This window comes from Botryllus schlosseri, chromosome 1 (assembly GCF_051294905.1).
Source record: "Botryllus schlosseri isolate E-star chromosome 1, Bs_hap1, whole genome shotgun sequence".
In the NCBI taxonomy this organism is placed as follows: Eukaryota; Metazoa; Chordata; class Ascidiacea; order Stolidobranchia; family Styelidae; genus Botryllus; species Botryllus schlosseri.
The window spans coordinates 3,211,106-3,235,005 of record NC_137236.1 but is presented as its reverse complement, the minus strand read 5'-3'; the positions used below and the strand labels follow the sequence as shown (position 1 = coordinate 3,235,005).

General features: G+C 40.7%; 3 protein-coding genes and 1 long non-coding RNA gene across 5 annotated transcripts in view; 3 read left to right on the top strand and 1 right to left on the bottom strand.

Annotated features, from left to right (window-relative positions):
• LOC145439227 (uncharacterized) overlaps positions 1-23,900 on the top strand; it is a 462,343-nt gene that overhangs the window by 118,418 nt on the left and 320,025 nt on the right. The window lies entirely within an intron of this gene.
• Positions 1-23,900, top strand: part of LOC145447787 (uncharacterized) — a 277,603-nt gene that overhangs the window by 130,631 nt on the left and 123,072 nt on the right. The window contains exons 3-4 of the long non-coding RNA XR_013917711.1: positions 19,786-19,936; positions 23,050-23,204. This is a non-coding gene — a long non-coding RNA (uncharacterized LOC145447787). The remainder of the gene's footprint in view (positions 1-19,785; positions 19,937-23,049; positions 23,205-23,900) is intronic.
• LOC145437364 (uncharacterized) overlaps positions 1-23,900 on the bottom strand; it is a 264,350-nt gene that overhangs the window by 150,419 nt on the left and 90,031 nt on the right. The gene's annotated exons all lie outside the window — the stretch shown is intronic.
• On the top strand, positions 13,612-15,440 carry LOC145439973 (uncharacterized). The gene is made up of 4 exons (XM_080317644.1): positions 13,612-13,891; positions 14,217-14,359; positions 14,424-14,549; positions 14,965-15,440. The coding sequence occupies exons 1-3, from the start codon at positions 13,756-13,758 to the stop codon at positions 14,454-14,456; spliced, it is 312 nt and encodes a 103-aa protein (XP_080173770.1). The 5' UTR covers positions 13,612-13,755; the 3' UTR covers positions 14,457-14,549; positions 14,965-15,440.

Here is a 23,900-nt window from a genome sequence, read left to right as displayed (position 1 = left end):
CATGAGCATGATAATAGAAAATGTCTGTCCAACAAGCTTGGCTCGTTTGGTACTATACAATTATCTGGAAAACAGGTGAACAGGAAAACCAGAGATAGGCTTTGCGTTGAAATGAGAACATCTAAAAATTTCACAGAATCAGGGCGAAAAATCATTTCACAAATTATATTTGAATTAAATTACAGGCATTTAGCTCTATTTAGTCTAATTAGACAACTAGAATTATTTAATTATTCAAGTCTGATAGGAGTACGCTTATCGTCACCTATTTTAGGCAACCTTGAAGATAAAACGCACGTACCTATTTTAGATGAATTTTCCACTCATACAGATGATCCTAGTGGCATTAAAATTATACTTTCATGAAACAAGCTGTTAAAAGACATTCATACTACAGGTATAATTATAAATTTTTCCAAATTAGAGTGGAATTAAAATTACTGAATCCGCAAAAACTAGGTCATTGAATCCAGTTCCATTACTATCAAATCATGGTTTATGCTTATGAGGATGATAACAGAAAATGTCTGTGAAACAAGTTTGGCTTGTTTCGCACTATACAGTTCTCTCAGGAGCATTTACAGGGTTTGCATTAAAGTGAGAACGTATAAAAATTTGACAAATTAGATCAGAATTAGAGCATAGAATCATTTCACAAAATAGACTCAAATTAGATTACCGGCATTTCGCTCAAACTAGTCTAATTGGACACCTAGAGTTGTCCAATTATCGAAGTATGGTATTAGTGCGCTTATCGTCACCCATTTTAGGCTACCTTGAAGAAGAAACGTACGTCCCTAGTTTTGGTGAATTTTCCACTCGTAGAGATGATCCTAGTGGCATTAAAAATAGAATTTCTATCAAACATTAATACCTGACATTGTTAACTGCACCGAAATTTTCCGAATTGAAATATAAACTGTCAAAAATATCCTCTAGCAAGTAAACCGTCCCACCCAATACCGCTCACTGGGATACGATGTGTTGCGTGCAGGTTTATTTTCATGAAATGGGAGTACTGACTAAATATGTTTCCGTATATTGAATTGTGTGCCCATGATACCTGAGAACCGTATAGCGAAAATATAAATCCGCAATCTACCTGTAGAATAAATCCCTCAAATCTATCCGACTATGAGCCCATGCAGGTCATCTACAAAAGTTTAATTCTATTTTGTGCAGTATAATGACATACCCGAGTGATCAGTCCATCTCAGGCTCATAGTCCGAATAGTTTGCAGACGTGATTGATGAATTAGGATATTGATTTATTCAGAGATACTTGTTTTTCAGTCACTTGTTGAGAAGACCACAGATGCAACATCGTTGATCGTGTACAAGAGCCAACATTTTCTCATCAGCAAAATTAAAATATGGAGAGTAGAATTACCGCATTTCATTTAAGAATTTAAACTGGCTATTTCATGTTTAATTGATGCAATTTCGCAATGCTATTTGTATGGTGCATTTCACAATTAGGTAACCAAAACAGTTGGCAAAAAAAATTCACAATTCGACGAAAACAATGAAAATACCGTAAGCGTCACGTCGATCCTAAATATTTCCGAAAATGAAGTTAATTAGTTGATTTCAATGTGCAGATGGTTTTACTACAGTAGAGTTCAAGCCGTCATCCTGTTGATTTTCTGCTATTATAATGATTGATTCGCAAGGTAGAATCGAATAGCGGGATAAAATAAATAAATGTATTTCATCGTGTTACACCTTAAAATAGTTGATTATAATAGAAGTTACAAAAAATACATAAATATGGAAAAATGATTAAAACAAATTGTTATAATCTTAGATATGCAGTGTGTAGTGTGTAGTGTTGTATGTTTTGTGTGATGTATTATGATAGAAATTAAATACTTCAAAAAACCCAAAAAAATATAAAATATAAAATTTTGTTGAAAATAAAAGTAGTGTAGTGTATGAAATCCATTGTAGTATCAATTATGTAGGATTCTTCATGCTCCATCATGATCTTGTGATCTTTCTCTATATCTTTAGTACAGTTGACTTCAGGAGAGTGTTGAATGGTAAACTTATCGAGTTGAGAACTTCCATTACCAAGATATTTCATGACCTTGATGTTATTCTGTAGAATGACGGTCGCTGCACTTCAAGCTAACGATTTTTCTTGCTTCTATGACCAATGACCAAGTTTTCTGCTACCTTGGTGTTTCTAAATGCTTCAAGAATAATATAATTGGCTTATCCCTCTCGATGTGGTCGTTTGTTATTGGTATGTGATTAATTGATTCTCAGTGACCTGATACACCATAGTTAACTGAAAAAGAGGCAAATTGTCAATCCATAACAATCGAAATTTCAGATAATCTTATGAATGTGCTTCAATATTCCCTTTTTACTGAGCTATTATGATATGCTGCTTGACATTCTATAAATTACTCTTACTGTCCATTGTGACTAATTTGCAATTATACTAACATTATCCACAACAGACAACTGAGAGTATTGTTAATGACTCCTAATAAGTATCTTCATCTTGGACTTAGAGAGTAGTGGCTGTAATTTCCGTGATTTTATGTTGTATTGGGCTGCTTTTTCATGTTATGAAATGTATAGAATTGATTTGAAATAAATATTAATTAGTTCTTTGAGCCTTGCATTTTCTTTGGGTTATCGGGATATGGAGAGACAATGTATTTTACGCGAATGCGTACAATGTGACAAAAGGTTGTGCAGCAATCAAGATAAATGCCAGACAATCGTTTCATGTTTCAGAACTTAATTCGAATGAGAGGAAGGTAGACTTTGTGAAGATGTGAGGATAAGTATCGTCATTTGTCGTTAAATGTTGGAATGTCAATAGGCATGCGTTGTAGGGTGGTCTGAAAATGACTTTTTTTTTAAGTAATTTTTTTTTGCATTTTTGCACGTGAAATGACTTTGAATCATGTCTAATATTTTGACATTTCAACATGACTTGACTAGTTACTTGACTCGTGACTTGACTTGACCCGACGTGACTCGGGTCACCTCCAAAAATCGGGTGACTTGACTTGACCCTTGTGCCCTATGAAAATCAAGTGAATTGACTTGATTAGAGTCAAAATGAGCAATGATTCGAGATGACTTGTGATTCGAAGGCAGTGACTTAATCCCAACACTGTCACGAACATTAACGAGGAGGGCTGCGTTCCAATATAACGGATGGTCGCATGCAGTCTTTACCAAGGGTTTTTGCATATGACATGCAATCAGAGTTCAATAAACTAGTTGACAGTATTGAGCGACCATAGATGTCTGAATGAATTCAATAGCTGTTGTAAATAAATTCATTAAATACTGTTTTGATACCTATACGCTTTAAGCTGGAAGTTTACATTAAACACAATTAATTCCTTGTAGAGGTGGATAGATACGCCATTAGGGTGTAATGTATATATTCTGTAATCCGGCCCGCCAAGTGCCTAATTTTCCCATATCCTTCTCACCAACCGGACAAGTTGCCGCCCCCGGCACTGCGCAAGTGCAAAACGACATATAGAGCGGTTACTAAGCAAGCGATCTCCTCAGTTTCCAAGGGCGTCATGCATTGATGGCTCCTCACCTTTCTGGCAGAATAGTTCTTTTAAATGTTTATAATACGAACTCTATTCGAGTGTGGGCTTTACCGACTGATCCGATGATATCGATATGTACACGAGAATAAAATTCGGAAAGATAACAAAACTAAATAGATTATGAAGTAAATGTAAGTAATAACGAACTGCATGATGTTATTGATTTGACGCCTTTCGTTCTTCCGCGTGGTGGAGCTAATGTCTCACGTGCATCAATGGCTCTAAGTCAAAACATGGAATGAAATCAGCGAGGAAGGTTGGTTCGATTGGTTTGAAATAAGGACAGATTTGTTTGAAATGAGGAGAGTCTCATGTTTGAAATGAGGATAGTCATGTCAGAAATAAGGATAGTCAGGTTTGAAATGAGGATAGTCGCTATATTCACTATAAAGTCAGTTGCAGTACCAGGCACGACTTCACAGTGGTAACCCAGTCCGAACACATCCCAGACATGATGTCCGAACACGCCCTAGACACGATGTCCTAGCGTCAACACAGTCCTAACATACCCCAGACATGATGTCCGAACACGCCCCAGACACGATGTCCGAATGGCAGCACAGGCCGAACACACCCCAGACATGATGTTCAAACACGCGCCAGACACGATCTACGAGTGTCAATACAGGCCTAACACGCCCAAGACACCATGTCTGAATCGCAACACAAACCGAACACGCCCCAGACACGATGTCCTAGTGTCAACTCAGATCCGAAAACAACCCAGACACCATGTTTGAATGGCCGAACATGCCCTAGACACGATATCCGATTGGCAGCACAGGCCGAACACTGCCCAGACATGATGTCCAAACACGCCCCAGACACGATGTCCGGGCATAGTCGTTTACAGCACTGCTGTAAACGACTATGGTCCGGGTATCAACACAGGCCGAACACGCCCAAGAGACTATGTCCGAGTGGCAGCACAGGCCGAACACACCCCAGACATGATGTCCAAACACGCCCCAGAAACGATGTCCGAGTATCAACATAGGCCGAACACGCTCAAGACTTCATGCTCGAATGGCAACACAGACCGAACACGCCCCAGACACGATATCCGAGTGTCAATACAGGCCTAACTCGCCCAAGACACCATGTCTGAATCGCAACACAGACCGAACACGCCCCAGACACGATGTACTAGTGTCAACTCAGATCCGAAAACAACCCAGACACCATGTTTGAATGGCCGAACATGCCCCAGACACGATGTTCGATTGGCAGCACAGGCCGAACACACCCCAGGCATGATGTCCAAACACGCCCCAGAAACGATGTCCGAGTATCAACATAGGCCGAACACGTCCAAGACATCATGCTCGAATGGCAACACAGACCGAACACGCCCCAGACACGATATCCGAGTGTCAACTCAGTCCGAACACAACCCAGACACGATGTTTGAATAGCCGAACATGCCCCAGACACGATGTCCGATTGACAGCACAGGCCGAACACACCCCAGACATGATGTCCAAACACGCCCCAGACACGATGTCCGAGTGTCAATACAGGCCTATAACTGTGTTGCCATTCGGGCATGGTGTCTTGGGCGTGTTCGGCCTGTGTTAATACTCGGAGATCGTGTCTGGGGCGTGTTTGGACATGATGTCTGGGGTGTGTTCGGCCTGTGTTGCCATTCGGACATGGTGTCTTGGGCGTGTTCGGCCTGTGTTGATACCCGGACATCGTGTCTGGGGCGTGTTTGGACATCATGTCTGGGGTGTGTTCGGCCTGTGCTGCCAATCGGACATCGTGTCTGAGGCATGTTCGGCCATTCAAACATGGTGTCTGGGTTGTTTTCGGATCTGAGTTGCCAATCAGACACCGTGTCTGTGGCGTCTTCGGTCTGTGTTGCCATTCAGACATGGTGTTTTGGGCGTGTTAGGCCTGTATTGACACTCGTACATCGTCTGGCGCGTGTTTGAACATCATGTCTGGGGTGTGCTCGGCCTGTGCTGCCAATCGGACATCGTGTCTGGGACGTGTTTTGACATCATGTCTGGGGTGTGTTAGGACTGGGTTACCATTGGGAAGTCGTGCCTGGTACTGCAACTAACTTTATAGTGAATATAGCGACTATCCTCATTTCAAACATGACTATCCTTATTTCTGACATGACTATCCTCATTTCAAACATGAGACTAACCTCATTTCAAACATGACTATCCTTATATCAAACATGACTATCCTCATTTCTAACATGACTATCCTTATTTCAAACACGAGACTGACCTTATTTCAAACATGACCAACCTTATTAACATCGTGTCTGGGGGGGGGTTGGGACTGTGTTGCCTATCGCACATCGTGTCTGGGGCGTGTTCGGCCATTCAAACATGGTGTCTGGGTTGTGTTCGGACTGAGTTGACACTGACACTCGTACATCGTGTCTGGCGCGTGTTTGAACATCATGTCTGGGGTGTGTTCGGCCTGTGCTGCCAATCGGACATCGTGTCTGGGACGTGTTTGGACATCATGTCTGTGGTGTGTTCGGTCTGTGCTGCCAATGGGACATCGTGTCTGGGGCGTGTTCGGTCCGTGTTGCCATTCGGACATGGTGTCTTGGGCGTGTTTGGATATCATGTCTGGGGTGTGTTCGACCTGTGTTGCCATTCGGACATGGTGTCTTGGGCGTTTTCGGCCTGTGTTGATAACCGGACATCGTGTCTGGGGCGTGTTTGGACATCATGTCTGGGGTGTGTTCGGCCTGTGCTGCCAATCGGACATCTTGTCTGGGGCATGTTCGGCCATTCAAACATGGTGTCTGGGTTGTTTTCGGATCTGAGTTGACACTAGGACATCGTGTCTGGGGCGTGTTCGGTCTGTGTTGCGATTCAGACATGGTGTCTTGGGCGTGTTAGGCCTGTATTGACACTCGTAGATCGTGTCTGGCGCGTGTTTGAACATCATGTCTGGGGTGTGTTCGGCCTGTGCTGCCCTTCGGACATCGTGTCTGGGGCGTGTTCGGACATCATGTCTGGGGTATGTTAGGACTGTGTTGACGCTAGGACATCGTGTCTGGGGCGTGTTCGGACATCATGTCTGGGATGTGTTCGGACTGGGTTAATTACCACTGGGAAGTCGTGCCTGGTACTGCAACTGACTTTATAGTGAATATAGCGACTATCCTCATTTCAAACATGACTATCCTTATTTCTGACATGACTATCCTCATTTCAAACATGAGACTCTCCTCATTTCAAACAAATCTGTCCTTATTTCAAACCAATCGAACCAACCCTGTAGAAATCAGCTGATAGAGTGTTCTAATATCAGTTTTATTTCGATCGGACGTTGGAGATATAGCTAATATGTTTCAGAGTACAGGCTAACCCACTTATATTACTCGATAAAGCGAAATAGATTGACAAGGGAATGTTTACACCTGAATTTAGGAAGAATAGATGGATCTTCATTCTTCACGATGCCGAATGGGCAAATTCGCAAACCTAAGCTACTTGATGTTGATTGATTGTAGACCAGTGCTTTATTGGCATACCGTTTCGCGCTTCTACTGTGTACAGTGGGACTGGCACTGCCACTGCCACTGCTCACATAAAATAGTACAGTCTTGGTTACCAACTCGAAATTGTGATGGCCTCTGGCTGCATCAGTGTGTTACGAAAGGTTTGGTGTGATGTGAAATCTTTTGAAATGGTAACATATCTTGATAGTCTATACCGGTAACCCCGGACTCTGAAAATTGCCCTCGGCAAGGAAGAAGTGTTTATGTATTCAATCAATATGCTCGAAAATGGAATCCTGATACGTTTAGTGTGATATGTCGGCCCCGTGGATATACTCAGCTATCACAGCTATCGCAGCTCCCGCAGCTATCGCAGCTATCACTTGTGGATATACTCAGCTATCACAGCTATCGCAGCTATCACCAAAAATCGCAGACATACAGGTCATTTAAAGGTCACGTATCGTCTAGGGCGCAGCTATCAGCGCTGGAGCTTGTCTGGGTTGAAATAGTGCGCAGCTATCAGATCCGGAGCAAGTCTGAGTGGAAATAGTGCGCAGCTATCAGATTCGGAGCACGTCCTGGTTGAAATAGTGCGCAGCTATCAGATCCGGAGCACGTCCAGGTTGAAATAGTGCGCAGCTATCACATCCGGAGCTACTCTGAGTGTAAATAGTGCGCAGCTATCAGCTCCGGAGTACGTCCGTGTTGAAATAGTGCGCAGCTATCACTACTGTGGATATACACCGGTATCCCATCTATCACCAAAATCGCTGACATACAGGTCATTTAAAGGTCACGTATTGTTTAGGGCGCAGCTATCAGCGCTGGAGCTTGTCTGGCTTGAAATAGTGCGCAGCTATCAGATCCGGAGCACGTCTGAGTTGAAATAGCGCGCAGCTATCAGATCCGGAGCAAGTCTGAGTGGAAATAGTGCGCAGCTATCAGCTCCGGAGTACGTCCGGGTTGAAATAGTGCGCAGCTATCACTATCACTACTGTGGATATACTCAGCTATCACATCTATCACCAAAAATCGCAGACATACAGGTCATTTAAAGGTCACGTATCGTTTGGGCGCAGCTATCAGCGCTGGAGCTTGTCTGGGTTGAAATAGTGCGCAGCTATCAGCTCCGGAGCACGCCCGGGTTGAAATAGTGCGCAGCTATCAGATCCGGAGCAAGTCTCAGTTGAAATAGTGCGCAGCTATCAGATCCGGAGCATGTCCAGGTTGAAATAGTGCGCAGCTATCAGCATCGGAGCACGTCCAGGTTGAAATAGTGCGCAGCTATCAGCATCGGAGCACGTCCAGGTTGAAATAGCGCGCAGCTATCAGATCCGGAGCAAGTCTGGGTGGAAATAGTGCGCAGCTATCAGCTCCGGAGTACGTCCGGGTTGAAATACTGCGCAGCTATCACTATCACTACGGTGGATATACTCAGCTATCACATCTATCACCAAAAATCGCAGACATACAGGTCATTTAAAGGTCACGTATCGTTTAGGGCGCAGCTATCAGCGCTGGAGCTTGTCTGGGTTGAAATAGTGCGCAGCTATCAGCTCCGGAGCACGCCCGGGGTGAAATAGTGCGCAGCTATCAGATCCGGAGCGCGTCCGGGTTGAAATAGTGCGCACCTATCAGATCCGGAGCAAGTCTGAGTTGAAATACGTTGCAGCCACCGATTCAAGTCCGAGTCCAAGTCATCGAGCAGAGGTTCGAGTCCGAGTCATGGTATTATGACTCGAGTCCAAGTCCAAGTGATTGTGTTGACTTCTCCTTTTCCATTTATAGTCTTGTTAAACCCACTTTCTATAACTCTGTTTGGTGATATCGAATGGTTCGCATTTATAATATACTAATTTTCCTCACTTTTAATAGTTTCGGGTCGCATTTTCAAGTATCAGTAACAATAGGGTGACTAATTTACTATTCTTCGGAATTGCAATGAAATGTCAGTCTTGGCTGTCTGAGTGTCGAGTCATATAGCTTGGTTCGAGTCAATGTGCAATGACTCGAGTCCAAGTCGAGTCATTACACATATAGACTCGAGTCGAGTCGAGTCATTTCCGTATTTTGAGAAAATGACTTGAGTCAAGTCGAGTCATAGGTGTAGCTCAGAGGCGGCCAACATACGGCCCGCGAAGGGATTTTGTCCGGCCCGCGGAGAGTTTTCCGTCTTACATGATAATGTGGCCCGCGGACCCAGTCTGCCGAGATTTCCAACTATACTTGCTTACTACGTCAAATTTTAGTGACTGTATGTTATGATATACGTGTGCGCGCATGCGCAACGTGCGAGAGTGGAGCTTACGTCGAAGCGAGAAGACTTGCGTTATCGTCATTTACAATGTACTCAACTCTAATGTCGTTTGTGCTAATCATGGTGTTTGTCGACTATACAATGGTCATTTACACCAGGCTGATATTTCTTATTTTTCATTCCGTAACCGCCGAATTGTAGCACGACACACTTCTAGGCTTTTGCAAGACGTAGGGTTACCATGTTTTGGAAATCTGAAAAGATGACACTTTTGCAAAATTTCAGACTTGCAAAACCAGAGGAAAATATCGAAGAATGGTCAATTTTTCCCACTTCGTGGTCGGTTGGCTAAATCAAAGAAAGGTCAACTTCCTCTCTCAGCGCCCAAAATACAGTTTTCCTTTAACATTATCAATTGGTTGACTAAAAGAAGGTCAACTTTCCGGCTCATATCCCGAAATAGCCGCTGGAGCGTTACTTCAGTGTCTTTACTGTCTCTCAGTCGACATCGCCATATATTTAACAAAAATTCTCAAAAAAGAGGAAAATCTCAAAAAAGAGGACATATGGTGGTCCTACGACGACACTTCCAAAAAAGTCAAAAAAGAGGACAAATATCTTAAAAGAGGACGTATGGTAACGGTAACCCCAGTAAGACACCGCTTATACCAGAGGTCGCCAACTCAAAACGGGTTGCGGGCCGCTTTTCAAATTTCGTAGAGGACGCGGACCGCATGAATTCAATATCGAGATTAATCAGGCCACACAGTTGAACAACGACGATATCTCGTCACTTACTCAACCCTAATGAATTGATATCTTTGTAAATTAGCTGTACCGGGGTTATCGAACGGCTTGAAATCTAATTAGGGATTGCACCGTGTGTTGATTGATCAGATAGAACCAGACATCGCGGCGCCGCTGTGTGACAATGCTATTCTCAAATCCACATTGTGTTCGTCATTATCGGCGAGAAATGGCTCTGAAGTGACGCTGCTGTCGTTAAAACAGGGGTGGGCAAACTTTTGAGCTTGCGGGCCGCATTCAACATCTGAATCCATTCGCGGGCCGCACTTTATAAAATTGGGATTATAACCAAAACGCATAATGGCATTTGATTATATAGTGAGGACATGGAGATAATATAAGTGCATATTTAAAACAAGCCATTGCTTTGATGATATCGTACACGCGCCATAAACATAGTAGCGAGATTTCATAGGCTGGTCGATCTCAATGACCAATTTGTCAAAACTATAGAGATGAAAGTCGGTTGTCCCGATTCTTAGAATATGATTGAAATTGAAATCTGTGAGCAGCGATCTGTTCATAGATTTACTAATTCCACTTTTGGTTCAGTTCCAGGACACACAATGCTGACAGCATCAGAGCCACGTTAGCTTCAAACACGCTTCTACTATATGTAGCCTAGATAAAATATAAATACCCCAATTCCACGCACACAGAGAAGGAATCTATCTTATACACACGCGAATCGTTTTTTATAAGCACACCTCTGAAATAATTAGAACTGGAGTGGTCAATCTGAAATCACATACTCGTGAAACGAATTATATCAATCTCGTTTAGGATTTCTGTGATGTTTAGCAGTTCAAATCTTTTAAAATGCTTGGGCCTTGAGATCGGGCTGTCGCGCAAGAAATTAAACATGAAAAATAATATAGGAAGTATACCTTAGAACAGAGTGGTTCTCAAACTTCTTAAGACACGCTCCCCCTCCCCCCCCCTTATGATGGTGAAAGATTTCGCGCCACCCTTAGCGTCATATCACAAAACGCAACCAGGATGCCAGCAAACCTAACGGATAGTTTGATGGCATGGAAGGTTACGACTGTGGATGATTGATTTTTAAACATGAAATTCAGACTAAATACAGAGCTATGATTATGAATTGGACGTGAATCGCGCGGAGCGCGAATAAAATCCTCAGTTGAGCTCAGCTTCGCGCCCCCTTCAGATGCTTTCACGCCCCCTCCCTCCAGTTTGAGAACCACTGCCTTAGAATTATCATGGTGAAATGCACTAAGAAAAACTTTAATCAAGTCAAGTCCCTGCATTAATTCGATTTTTAGTACGCATTTTATCAATATTTTTCATAAGTTTCTTGAGACTCTCGCGGGCCGCACAGAACGGTGTTGCGGGCCGCATGCGGCCCGCGGGCCGTAGTTTGCCCACCCCTGCGTTAAAATACATTCGTTAAATACGGTTTATTCCTTGTATATGTGGATAAATGGGCTAATAATGTATCGATTCAGCAATCCGGCCCGCCAAGTACCTAATTTTCCTGTATCCGGCCCGCCGGCTGGAAAAGTTGCCCGCCTGTACACTGACATGTAATGAATGAATTTGAATCCGGAAGTGCTCCGGAGCTGATAGCTGCGCATAATTCGAGTCCACATGTTCTCCGGAGCTGCTAGCTGCGCACTATTTGAACCCAGACGTGCTCCGGAGCTGATAGCTGCGCCCTATTTCAACCCGGACATGCTCCGAATCTGATACCCGCGCACTATTTCAACCTGGACGTGCTCCAGCGCTGATAGCTGCACCCTAAACAATACGTGACCTTTAAATGACCTGTATGTCAGCGATTTTGGTGATAGATGGGATACCTGTGTATATCCACAGTAGTGATAGCTATTTCCACTCAGACTTGCTCCGGATGTGATAGCTGCGCACTATTTCTACCTGGACGTGCTCCGGATCTGATAGCTGCGCACTATTTCAACCAGGAAGTGCTCCGAATCTGATAGCTGCGCACTATTTCCACTCAGACTTGCTCCGGATCTGATAGCTGCGCACTATTTCAACTCAGACGTGCTCCGGATCTGATAGCTGCGCACTATTTCAAGCCAGACAAGCTCCAGCGCTGATAGCTGCGCCCTAGACGATACGTGACCTTTAAATGACCTGTATGTCTGCGACTTTTGGTGATAGCTGCGATAGCTGTGATAGCTGAGTATATCCACAAGTGATAGCTGCGATAGCTGCGATAGCTGCGGGAGCTGCGATAGCTGCGATAGCTGAGTATATCCACGGGGCCGATATGTCTGGTGTGCCAAGACGGTTCTCAGCGCCTTGCTTCACACATGTGTGTATTCAGTCTTTAGTCTGCACAAGACGCTGATTCCATGATTCCAGTTTCCACAGACTATCGATCGTTCGTTCCTGCCTAACTCGAGAATGAAATGACTGAATGTAAAATGATTCTGCAAGTAGTAGGGCCGGGTTCTCCAAGTTCCGGGTTCTCTGGTAATCGTTTGAATAAGTTCAACCTTAAGCCATGATCAAGCCAGCTTACTGGATTGTTTGTGACTGCTGTATATGGGTAATTCCGCGTCAAATGAACTCAAGAAAAATTCGGTCTCCAACAAGTTGCAGATTTTGCTGAAATTTGACTCATCACCTTGTGGAAGGCTATTGCTGAGTAGATAGCTACCGCCCTACCGGTATGGCGGTATCCATTTTGAATGAAGCTTTCAAGTTATCGCATGATAAAGATAAGCTTTCTGCTCATTTAACCATGAAATGCAAGTGCTGTTTATATGCAGATCTGAACTTGTGTCTGTATAAATGAGCTACTTAGAGCACAGAATGTTGTCATGCTGTATAAATTGATACATTCAGCAAGCCAGTGAGAAAATATTTATCTTCGGTGCCCTGCCATGATTGTAGCTGAAGGTAAAGCCCATGAAAATCACTCATGCGCAAAAATGTTTTATAATTCTCACCATTATTTCTGTTTACTTGAAATTTTTGTAAATTAGAGTCGTTAGGAATTGATTTTTATGTAATATATTACTAATAAACTTGTGACTACAGGGAATATTTCAGATTTTAAAAATGTGGTGATCTTGCTGTAAATTCTGCTCCATATTCTACTTTTTTTCTTACTGTAGGACGAATTTTGGCATCAAACTCATTTATTTCTTAAGTATATATGTATATATATTCTATGATTCAACAGAATTAATATGACACCCCTCACAAAAGTTTCGAAGGAAGCCTACGATATAAACTAAAATAAAAGGGAGAAATTGGGGGGCTGTGTACCTAAACTTGTTACCTCAACTCTTGCATGATAAAAACAATCAACTTATCTAACATAACAATGAGAACAACTATTCATTGCCAGCATGCCAGGGTATCTCATTTACAGACTATTTCAAATGAGCTTGAAAAACTTCCATTTCATGGTTAAATGAGCAGAAAAAGCTTGTTTTTATATGTTGTTTAATCCAAAGTCACTCAACTATGACAAGTCGTCCGAACGTATTTTTATGGAGCGAGAAATGTTGCACAACTTGATGTTATGTAGTATGGCGCCTTACGGCGAACGTCGTTGTAGGTTGGATTATTTGGAGTTCGCGGCGCAAATATGGCTGGATGTGCTGTGAAAGGTCAAGAAAATGACGCATAAAGGAAGGATAGCTCAAGAAGGAAGCAAAATAGTGTCTGACAGAGACTGTCCTGTTCTATTTCGCTTCCCAAGAAATCCAATCCTCAACGTCGTCACTTCTCACTTTAGAAGAAGTGGGATCAAAGGTACAGTACCGTAGTATTAGTAGTAAGTCTACTGTAGTACATGTAGTGTTCGTAAAAGTCAAGTATAGAGACCTTTAGCTTTCACATACGGTACACAATGAAATGTGGACTGTTAATTTCTCAAAACTAATATGGTGTGAAGTTAACTTGATACAGTCCATTGTTGTTATGAGTATATACCAATTGAGTAATAAAAATACTGAAATACAAATTTGATGTGTCTCAGGTGACCATCAGCATTGATCATTGCCTAGTGATATGACACGTTCATGGTTCATCCTCAGTGTCTTTATATTATCCTAATCATGGGTTATATTTTATGCAGCATATGATTTCACTGGAAGAATTCCACCAATGGAGAGAAGATTTTGTAGTCTTGAAATTATTTTTCGCTTGCTAACAAACCGGTCAAGGTGGTACATGTTGTTTTGGATGAGTCTTCGTGCGGATGTGGAAAGCGGCTGGCTGGTAAGATTCAATTGTATACTGCTGAAGAGCACCATTGCTTAGCATTGTATAATACCGTTTGCAGATAGGAATGAAATACCATCTGCTGATAATCTAAGATCAGCCCTGAGTTACCCGTCAAGCATATTCAACCATCCGTCACTAATCACGATACCATATGATGTTGCGAGAACAGCTGCACACTGCACAGGTAAGACATTGTTTGATGCTGCACAACCTTTTACTCATTGGAAACCTTATCCCTCGGTTATGGAACAGTGTCGGGGGTTCTCACAAACCCTGAATTTCTTAAAGTGGCAATATCATTTTCATCGTATTGTCGTGCTTTGTCTTTATCAGTGACCTTGAGCATTTTTCAAATGATTACATCTGTCACTAAATGAAATTTCCAATAATAGCCTACATGGAAACCAGTTGAAGCCGGCATTTGACTTTCGAGCATACTTTGTAATGTAGCCATACGCAGTTGGTGTTGTCTGCAAAACGCATCCTTGATTTTCTCTGGTTTGGGCAGTCCACAAAGGGTGCACTCGAAAATTTATTTAGTTTGGTACGAGATCAATTTTAGTGTATTTATTCATTTAGTATGTTATATTTTTATTCAGGTCTGCATGCGGGAAATTATCATGCAACATCAACGGAATTCATTGCTTCTTGTGAAAATGATGACGGTACCTCAATTCCATATTCCATGCGAACCCCAAATTGATGACTCGGAAAATGAATGCATGGAATCGCTCTCAGACGTATCTTATACTATCTGGCCCTGGTGGGTTGGACATTCACCAATCGTTCATTTTTTCGTGGTGCACTGGACGATGTTCGTGCAGCCAGCCCACTATGAACCGGTCCTATACCAATACCGAGAAAACCATTGCCAAGAATGCTATTACCGAGAATGGACATTACCGGCAGTCGTCAAGCATGTCTATTGTCTAAGTCTACATGCTTACTGTTTCTACCGTTCAATTGTTTTCCTTATATTGCCATCTTGAGGTGTTTTGATCTGATGGAAATTTCAATAAATGGCTGGGACTACCTATATTTCGTGTCATCCAAATACATGGATCTATCACAGAAAGCACCCGTAAATTTGTTGTCAGATTTAGAATTGTTAAAGAGAAACGAAGAATCGTACGAGGGAGAAACCAGTATGCTTGGAAATGTGCTGCAAGGTCAGGTATAAGACGAAAAATAATAAAAAACTTATTTTTACATCTGAGGACTTTGAGGATAAGGTTTCTACATGTTAGTTCTCGTCTATTGCATAAAAGTTGCTGCGGACATGTGTTTAGAAGCGGAGGCTAGTCAGAAATCCCGGTGTGAATGGTGGTAGTTGTCTGCTTGCAGGTTGGTTGTCTAGTCAGTGAGTACTCCAGTTCCATTGGGCAGTGATACCAGGTCATGGAATTCGTGCGGCTATAGTGGAATGTAAAACTGGACGGTCATGACCAGCAATAATCCTGCATCCCGACTAGTAATATTTTCGGTCTACGCCAAGATTGATATTGCAGCATATATAAGGTATATTTCGTTTGAAGGTCAACCATATAGAAATATTTCGTTTTAATATCGTTGAAATACATACTGCAATCCTTGAAATCCCACACAGCCAAATAATTCTCGGGAAATAACCGTTAAAAGTCGAAATATAAGGTCGGCAACCGAAGTGCGGCCTGTTCTACAGCCTTGGGCGCTTCATGCCAGCATGGGTTCTCCTGATACTCTTTAAATCCTTAATCCAATCGAAGTTACATTATGGCATCCTCTGTTGGGGGGCTGCCAGTAAAACTGCACTCAAGCCACTGCAGAAACTACAGCATAAAGTGCTCCGAATCATAGCTAGGGCCCCAAAGGGGCCTGGCTGCCCATCCAATAAGTCGCTGCTGAAGAGATTCGGCGTCCTAAACATAGAAGATATGCGGAAACTAGAAATCGCCAAGTTTATGTATCAGTTTCACTGCGGTCGTTGCCCCGAATATTTCAATGACTTCTTTACCTCTGAATCAAAAGCGCACAAGTACAACACACGCGCGTCCTCGTCGTCCAAATATCATATGATCGACCGAAAAGATCATCGCTCCATCAAATATGCCGGACCTGATGTGTGGAACAGTATCCCGCCGGCCATCCGACAGTCGACGAGCATGTCCACATTCAAGTCGAAATACAAGCAATTACTACTAAATAAATACAGTCCATCCTCAAGATTACCGGACCACGACTGACCTATCGATCTCGCTTCCAATGACATGCCGCCCTATTTCTTGTCGCTTTCTTTTTCTATACTGTATTCTTTACTTTCATTCAGTGTGCATGCCTCCTCTTTACTACGCCTAGGCCAAGGTGGGTGTCCGATTCCATTGACAAATCCAAGTCGCTTCGACATCTTCCTGTCTATTCATTGTATCGCATTTTTTGTGGTGTATTGAACTGATAAAAATTGCTAATAAACCAATGATGATGATGAATGATGATGATGGCAAGCACGGATTTCCATTACCGCAGGTTAGCGCCGACGGACTTTTGTGCAACATTTTGCGCTCCAGTACTCTCATAACATTGCGCTTATTAGTCGGACGACTTGTCATAGTTGAGTGACTTTGGTTTAATCATGTCAACTCAGAAGTACTTCGTAATGTCTTGATCCAAATGTATGCAAAATCTGACACTTTATTGATACCCAATATAATCTTTGTTTGATCTGAAATTGAATTACAGATTGGATTCCGAAGTATCAATGTATGAAGTTGATTGAGACTAGGCTTATTATCCTACCAATTAGATATTATTAAGCAAAACATGTCAGTCGTGTTTCTCTCCCCAACTGCTTTCATATAACAAGTTACTTCCAATTTTTATGTAGACAGAATTGCACTAAAAATGTTCCAAGTTTATGTCACACATGATTGGTTTTGAAAGGGATAGGCTACGGAGACTGATATTGACCCCTAACCCCTTTTTTCTGTTGAAAATTATTCCTTCAAATCAAGAGTTTGTTGTATTCTGTTATTAGACACCATCATCCGCTCTCAACTGAGACTTCAATACACTGTTTTATGACCGTGCTGTAACAGGGAATGTGAAACTAATTGAACTTATTGATTGAGCGAGCACAAAATGGTTTCATTGTATCAATATTGAAAAAAATGTGTTTTCGACACGCAGTGCTAGATGCTAGATTCACTCCTAGAATGACATGGAAATCTGAGACCTAGTGGGTCACTGTGTGGTTGACTTTAAATGGAATTAATGATGGACGATGATGCTGGAGGATACAGGAAAAAGGTTTGCTCTTAATTACTAGGCTTACATCTGAGCAAAATCGAATACCGGTGCCTGAGTGATTCTATTCTGAATCAAGTATCAGGCTTCACTTCGAGTATTTGATAATCACTCATGATGACGATATAAGTATATGGGAGACCCAATAGCTTGAGTATGAAGCCTACTTTTCATGTAACTACGAAATATAAGGCAGGCTCTTGACTATATATAGGCCTACTGAAGATTTGTTATTTTTTGAAAATACTTTATTTGACTTTGTGACAATGTTGCAAGTTGATCACAGCTACACAGAAATGTCATTCAAGATAACGTGCAAACTTTGTACAACATGTTTCGTATGTTGCGATACGACCAATCGCGGTTTCAGAAAATTGATGCAATTATAACTTTTTGATGGAACTGGGCGTAAAGTTTCAGTAGTGCAAAAAATTGTCCTTCACTGCTGACTCGAATCATTACGGTTACGGTACCTGATTCAGGTTCGAGTACTGGTACGCAAATCATTTTGTCACGGTCCTATAAATAATATGTACCTCAATGTAAAACGATGCTGCGAGTCTGATCAAGTTTAACCTTGAGCCGTGATCAATCCAGCGTAACGGATTGTTTGTGCCATGAAAATAGATTTGGACTCTATCAAGTTTCAGATTTTGCATAAAATTTGGCTCATAACCTAGTGAAATATATCAAAGTAAATATCAATTTATTTTGAATGAATTACATAACATAAGTATAGTTTCGAAATTATAGCATGATGAAAAGCAAGCTTTTAATGATCATTCAACTGTGAAATTGAAGGGCTTTTTCATGGCAGATTTGAAATTGCGTCTATAATTAAGATAGTTTGACCTTATAATCCTGTTGACTTTGTTATGGTATAAAGATTGGTCTATTCTGTCATGTAAGTAAGAGATCAGGCCTAATTATTTTTGATGCTCGGCCCTAAATGTATCTCGAGTTGAGGGTTATTGTGTATAGAAATCAGTCAAGTGTGACAATATTATAGGATTCTCCCTCTCATTTCTGTCTGCTTTGAAATTTTTGCCAAAAATTGAAAAATTCGTCAACTATAATAACTATCTCTAGACTCTCCCAGCTAATACTTTATCACGGTACTGTTCTTGAGTAGCAACAATGTTTGCTACCACCACGACTCTGCCTGAAAATATTTCATTAATCTACTTGAGTGGCGCATTAAATTGGCATCTATCTCAACCTGAGTGTCCATTGTATATAGCCCTTACAATCATTTTACCCTTTCTTACAGATAGCATGGAAGTGCCCCGAGATTTTATGCAATTCAACGCTACCGTATATGAAGACCCAAACAAAAATTAGTGCCGTGTCTCTGACATTGATAAAGTTACCGATTATGGCTACTCTCGTAGTATAGTTGGCGACATTGGAAAAAGAGATACATTCATAAGAGGCCAGTATTTATGACGCATAATGTGTGTGCTTGGTCTTGTGTAAGATACTGGATTTTTAGATCGAAAATCTAGAATAAAATAGTATTATGGTGGGCACCACTATAATAAATAATTGAAGAATTGGTTACCGGTACCGTAAATACTATTTTATTCACAATTCAAATTTTTTGACGGCAATAACTTCGCTTCCACTGATTGGAATTGAACAACAAATTTTGAGAGCATCGTTTCTATAGTATAGACAACCTAACACTTTCATGGGGTGAACAGAAAATTTTCAAATTTTCTGTTATTTATTTTTATATAATAAATAGAAACTTTCTTCTCCTGTAGCAAAGCGGCTACTGGTTGGAATTGAACCAAATTTGGTGTGCAGGCTTAAATAAGGTAACCTAACAATTTTATCAAGTAGCCAGTACGATTTGAGAAAAAAAGTGATTTTTTAAGACCCATATTATATAGAGGCTACTATCAATCCTGGTGAGTATTAGCCTGTGGACCACTGGTTGGAATTCAACCAAATTTTGTGAGCATAGTTTCTATATAGTATAGGCAACCTTACACTTTCATGGTATTAACAGAAAATCTTAGCCGAAAATCTACTAGAACTAGAACTTCTGAATAACCAGTAGTTGGTTGATCGCCAACTAACTAGATTGATAGTTTGTACAAGACTGACTGTAAACTTATGGGTGACTGCCATTTTAGAGCGAGACCCTGGGCGGGAGTGAGCTTCGAGTATATCAAGCTGTGAGCAGAACTAAAGTGTAAAGGTTGCTCAACCAACAGAAGAAGCAAAATAATTAAGAGGGGGACAAGAGGAATTTGCATCTTGGCAGATCAAGGCTCGTACGACCAGGTACTTGTGGGGGTTAACATACAGAACAAATTTTTTACTATAGTGGTGGTGACGTACTCTTTTTGAGTGGTTGGCAATTTTTTCAAGAGGAAATAAATGGAAATATAACCAGCATTTACATTAGACCACATATTGTTTTCTGATAATGAAAAAGATCTAACGAGTAATGATGGAAATGTGGATACACAGAAGTATTCTAAAATGATTGTTTTCAGTGGTATTGCGCTCTAAATATGAAATGGCCTTCAATTTAAAATAAAATGAGAAAATAATTTTTGACCTCTGATATTTTCTTCAAAAAGCCACCGTAGTGCAAATAAATTTTTTTCCATAACACCGTGTTCCACTCCAGTTGTATCCATGCTTCCACGGCTGCGCAAATCTATTCATCTGTTTGTTGACCAACTATCAGGTACTATCTGGCTAATTCCATTATAACTAATCAGGGGCTGTAATGCATACCCTCAGAATTGTCCAATATTTACAAATGTTGTTCTTTTTTGAATTCTGGGTACATTAGAAAAAATTAGATTGAAAAATTTCCAGCGGTTCAAAAGATAATGCGATTCAAAATTCTCATGTCACTAGGTGGCGCTGCACGCAAAAATCTTAAGAATCCATATTTTTTGCTGTAATGATGGTGGAGAATCAATTAAAATGTCTAATTATACAATTTTGAGGCCAAGGAATTGAAAAAAATCAACATTTTCGCTCTAAACTCGAAGAAAAACAGTTACGGACAAAACAAAATTGGGGGGAGTGGATTTGAAAATCCATGTAGGATACCGATTACACAAAATAATTATTGTTAAATGTACTCTGAAGCAGTATGTTTGATAAAAAATAGGATTTTAAAATTAATCTCTATTCCTCGAGGAAATCACGAAAAAAAATTATCTTTAGATTTAGTTATTGGTTATAATAGTAGTTGCGGTGGGCAGAAGTGCAAATCTGCTCACCGTAACTACTATTATAATCAATCACTTAATGCAAAGATAATTTTTTTCTTCGAGTTTAACGCGAAAATGTTGATTTTTTTCAATTCCTTGGCCTCAAAATTGTATAATTAGACATTTTAATTGATTCTCCACCATCATTACAGCAAAAAATATGGATTCTTAAGATTTTTGCGTGCAGCGCCACCTAGTGACATGAGAATTTTGAATCGCATTATCTTTTGAACCGCTGGAAATTTTTCACTCTAATTTTTTTAATGTACCCAGAATTCAAAAAAGAACAACATTTGTAAATATTGAACAATTCTGAGGGTATGCATTACAAATGTCAGAAAATTTTCTAAATTATAATGGAATGAGTCATCTTCTTACTGCTGAGCCATGGGCAAATGATGCCAATGCCAAATATCCCATGTGCCTCTCTTCCAGACCACCACGACAGGTTGTGAGGTCATAAATACGATAACATATCACAGCTTGAAAATCACCTCTGTATTAATAGCTCAATATACCTCAATATACAATCATTGGCATCTCGGTATCAGTCCTACACCCTGTCAAATATGATAGAATCGAGACAACTTCCAACATGCTTCTGACACAAATCTAACTGGTTGAAGTTTCCGTCAGGCGCAGTCCTGTTAAGAACCACCATCTTTACTTTAATTCTTGGGTTTATTTTCAAAGGGCTGCAACTTCGGTGTGGGTTAAACTCTATTTTACGTTCAGATGTACATGGAATGTACGGTTGAAATTTTACGATTTTTTTCTGGCTAGTGTTCTTCGACTTCACTAATAAAAATCTTCTGAAACGAGTTGTAGGCTATAGGCTGCTTTAAACAGTTTGATATATTAATTACAGCATTGTAAATTGTGTTGTCATGGTAAGTCAAAAGTAGGTCATCAAGTCTATCATGACAGGATTAGGGCTGAGCACGATGATTCAAGAACTCGAGTCTGAATGGAGCATTAATTTCAATGATTCGAGTCGAGTAGTATTGAAATTATAGGCTTCTCACCAATGAAAGTTTATTTATGAACAAGAATTATAGTTGTGGTACTTATTTTCACTTTCGAAGCCTCTAAACCTTATTGGCTGTATTGTAGCATACGGAACATTTAGTACAAAGCTACGAAGGTTACTGGGCGAAGCACATTTCCAAAGAATATCACACAACATTGTCACCGAGTGGAATGAAATCGGTATGGTCGAAAACTATACTAAAGCATATTCTATAAGATGGCTAACAGGCGATATATAGTAATCTTTGTGGTGGGAAAAACGGCAGGACATCGTAATGAGTGATACTAGATTACTTGACATGGCTCAAAGCATATTTCTTGATTCAGAATCGATTCATTCAGGTACTCGATTTTTCTCAGCCCTAGACACGATGCAGAATGCTACGTAACGAATTTCTAAATCACCTCAAAATTTGATGTGTATTTTCTCACAAGAGGACTAGCCTACAACTTGTTGCATTTTCAGATTGAGATTCGAAATTGTAATATATTGGGCGGACCTGCAGTCTATGGCGTGTCACGACATCATAAACTTCCGGATAACACATTTTGTCAAAGTAACGATCAGCTTTGGATACATTTGTATCTTATTGAATCAGCATAATTTCTAAGCGATATTGTTCCCGTATGACTCCATATCGACCAGTGGTTTTCAACCTTTTTAGCTATTTTAATGACTCTCATCCATCAACTTGTAAAGTGTGTAAACAATGTTACAACTTGAATTTTACTGTGTAAATTATTACTTCAGTAGCATCTGACTACATTTTAATTCATGAAAATTTTCAGTACGGTACCATACTTGAACTGCATGATGAACTTCTTGTTATGTTTTTAGACAACACACAAGCCAAATTTGGGATCAAACTACTTCTCTCACAATTTGAATTTTGATAGGTTTTAATTGGTTTTTAGGATAAGTTGCATCACTTATTTTAGCGAATGACTGCCCCCTGTGTCACAGTATTTGAAAATAGCTTTGAAGATGCTACCTGTGTATTGTGTGTTAGTGTCATGAATCATTTTGCCTTAGTCGTGAAGCTACGTCGAAATTATCCACCTTCGATTAACCAATTAACACTAATAGAAAATTGCAATGCTCACTACATTGACCAACTGTGTCTTTATGTGTAGGAACGCAAGCCGCTGAAGATCTCATCACAATAGAATGGAAGAAACGTGGATTGATTGAAAAGGCAAAACAGGCCTGAAAAATCCAAACGTCTCTTTCTCTACAACTGGACTTTGTGTTCGCAACTTCCTAGAAGTGTCGTCGATAAAAGTTGAAGGTATGTCAACATCAGAACTGTTAGCATTTTTTGCAATGACATTGGAGCAGTTGTTCAATGGAGCAATGTGAGCTTATCCTCTATCTATATTTCGCCGTAGAAAACTACCGCAATGATTTTTCAATACCGCCATGTGCCACTCCAGTTGCCTCTTTGCTGCGCGAAGCTATTCATCTGTGTCTTGAACAACTTTAGCCATGAGCGAATGATGCAAAATATCACATTTATCTCTCTTCTGCACAAAGCCATTACAACAGCCCATGCTTTCACAAACGCGCTCACAAATCACAGCTTGAAACTTGTCTCTATGGATAATTATGCCTCAATATGCAAACGTTGGCATATCAGTATCAGTCTGACCCACTGAGAAATATGATAAAGTGAAGGAAATTTTATGATAGTTAATATACGAATCTACCTGACTTGAACGACATCAAGTCATTGCGACCCCACAAATAGTTTAGGTGACCCCGCTTGGAGTCACAACCCACAATTTGCCGATCACTGATCAATATCCGTCATCCAAAAATCGAAATGAACTCAATGTGTGTTAACAGCAATTGCGTGGAAGTCGAAAACCAATATAAAGAGTTAATTTAATGAGAAACTTGATGCTTCCTTTTCTATATTAAATGCATTGTACGTATTGTGATCAGATGCATGTTCATTGTTTTGCAGCACGTATTCGTATATTTC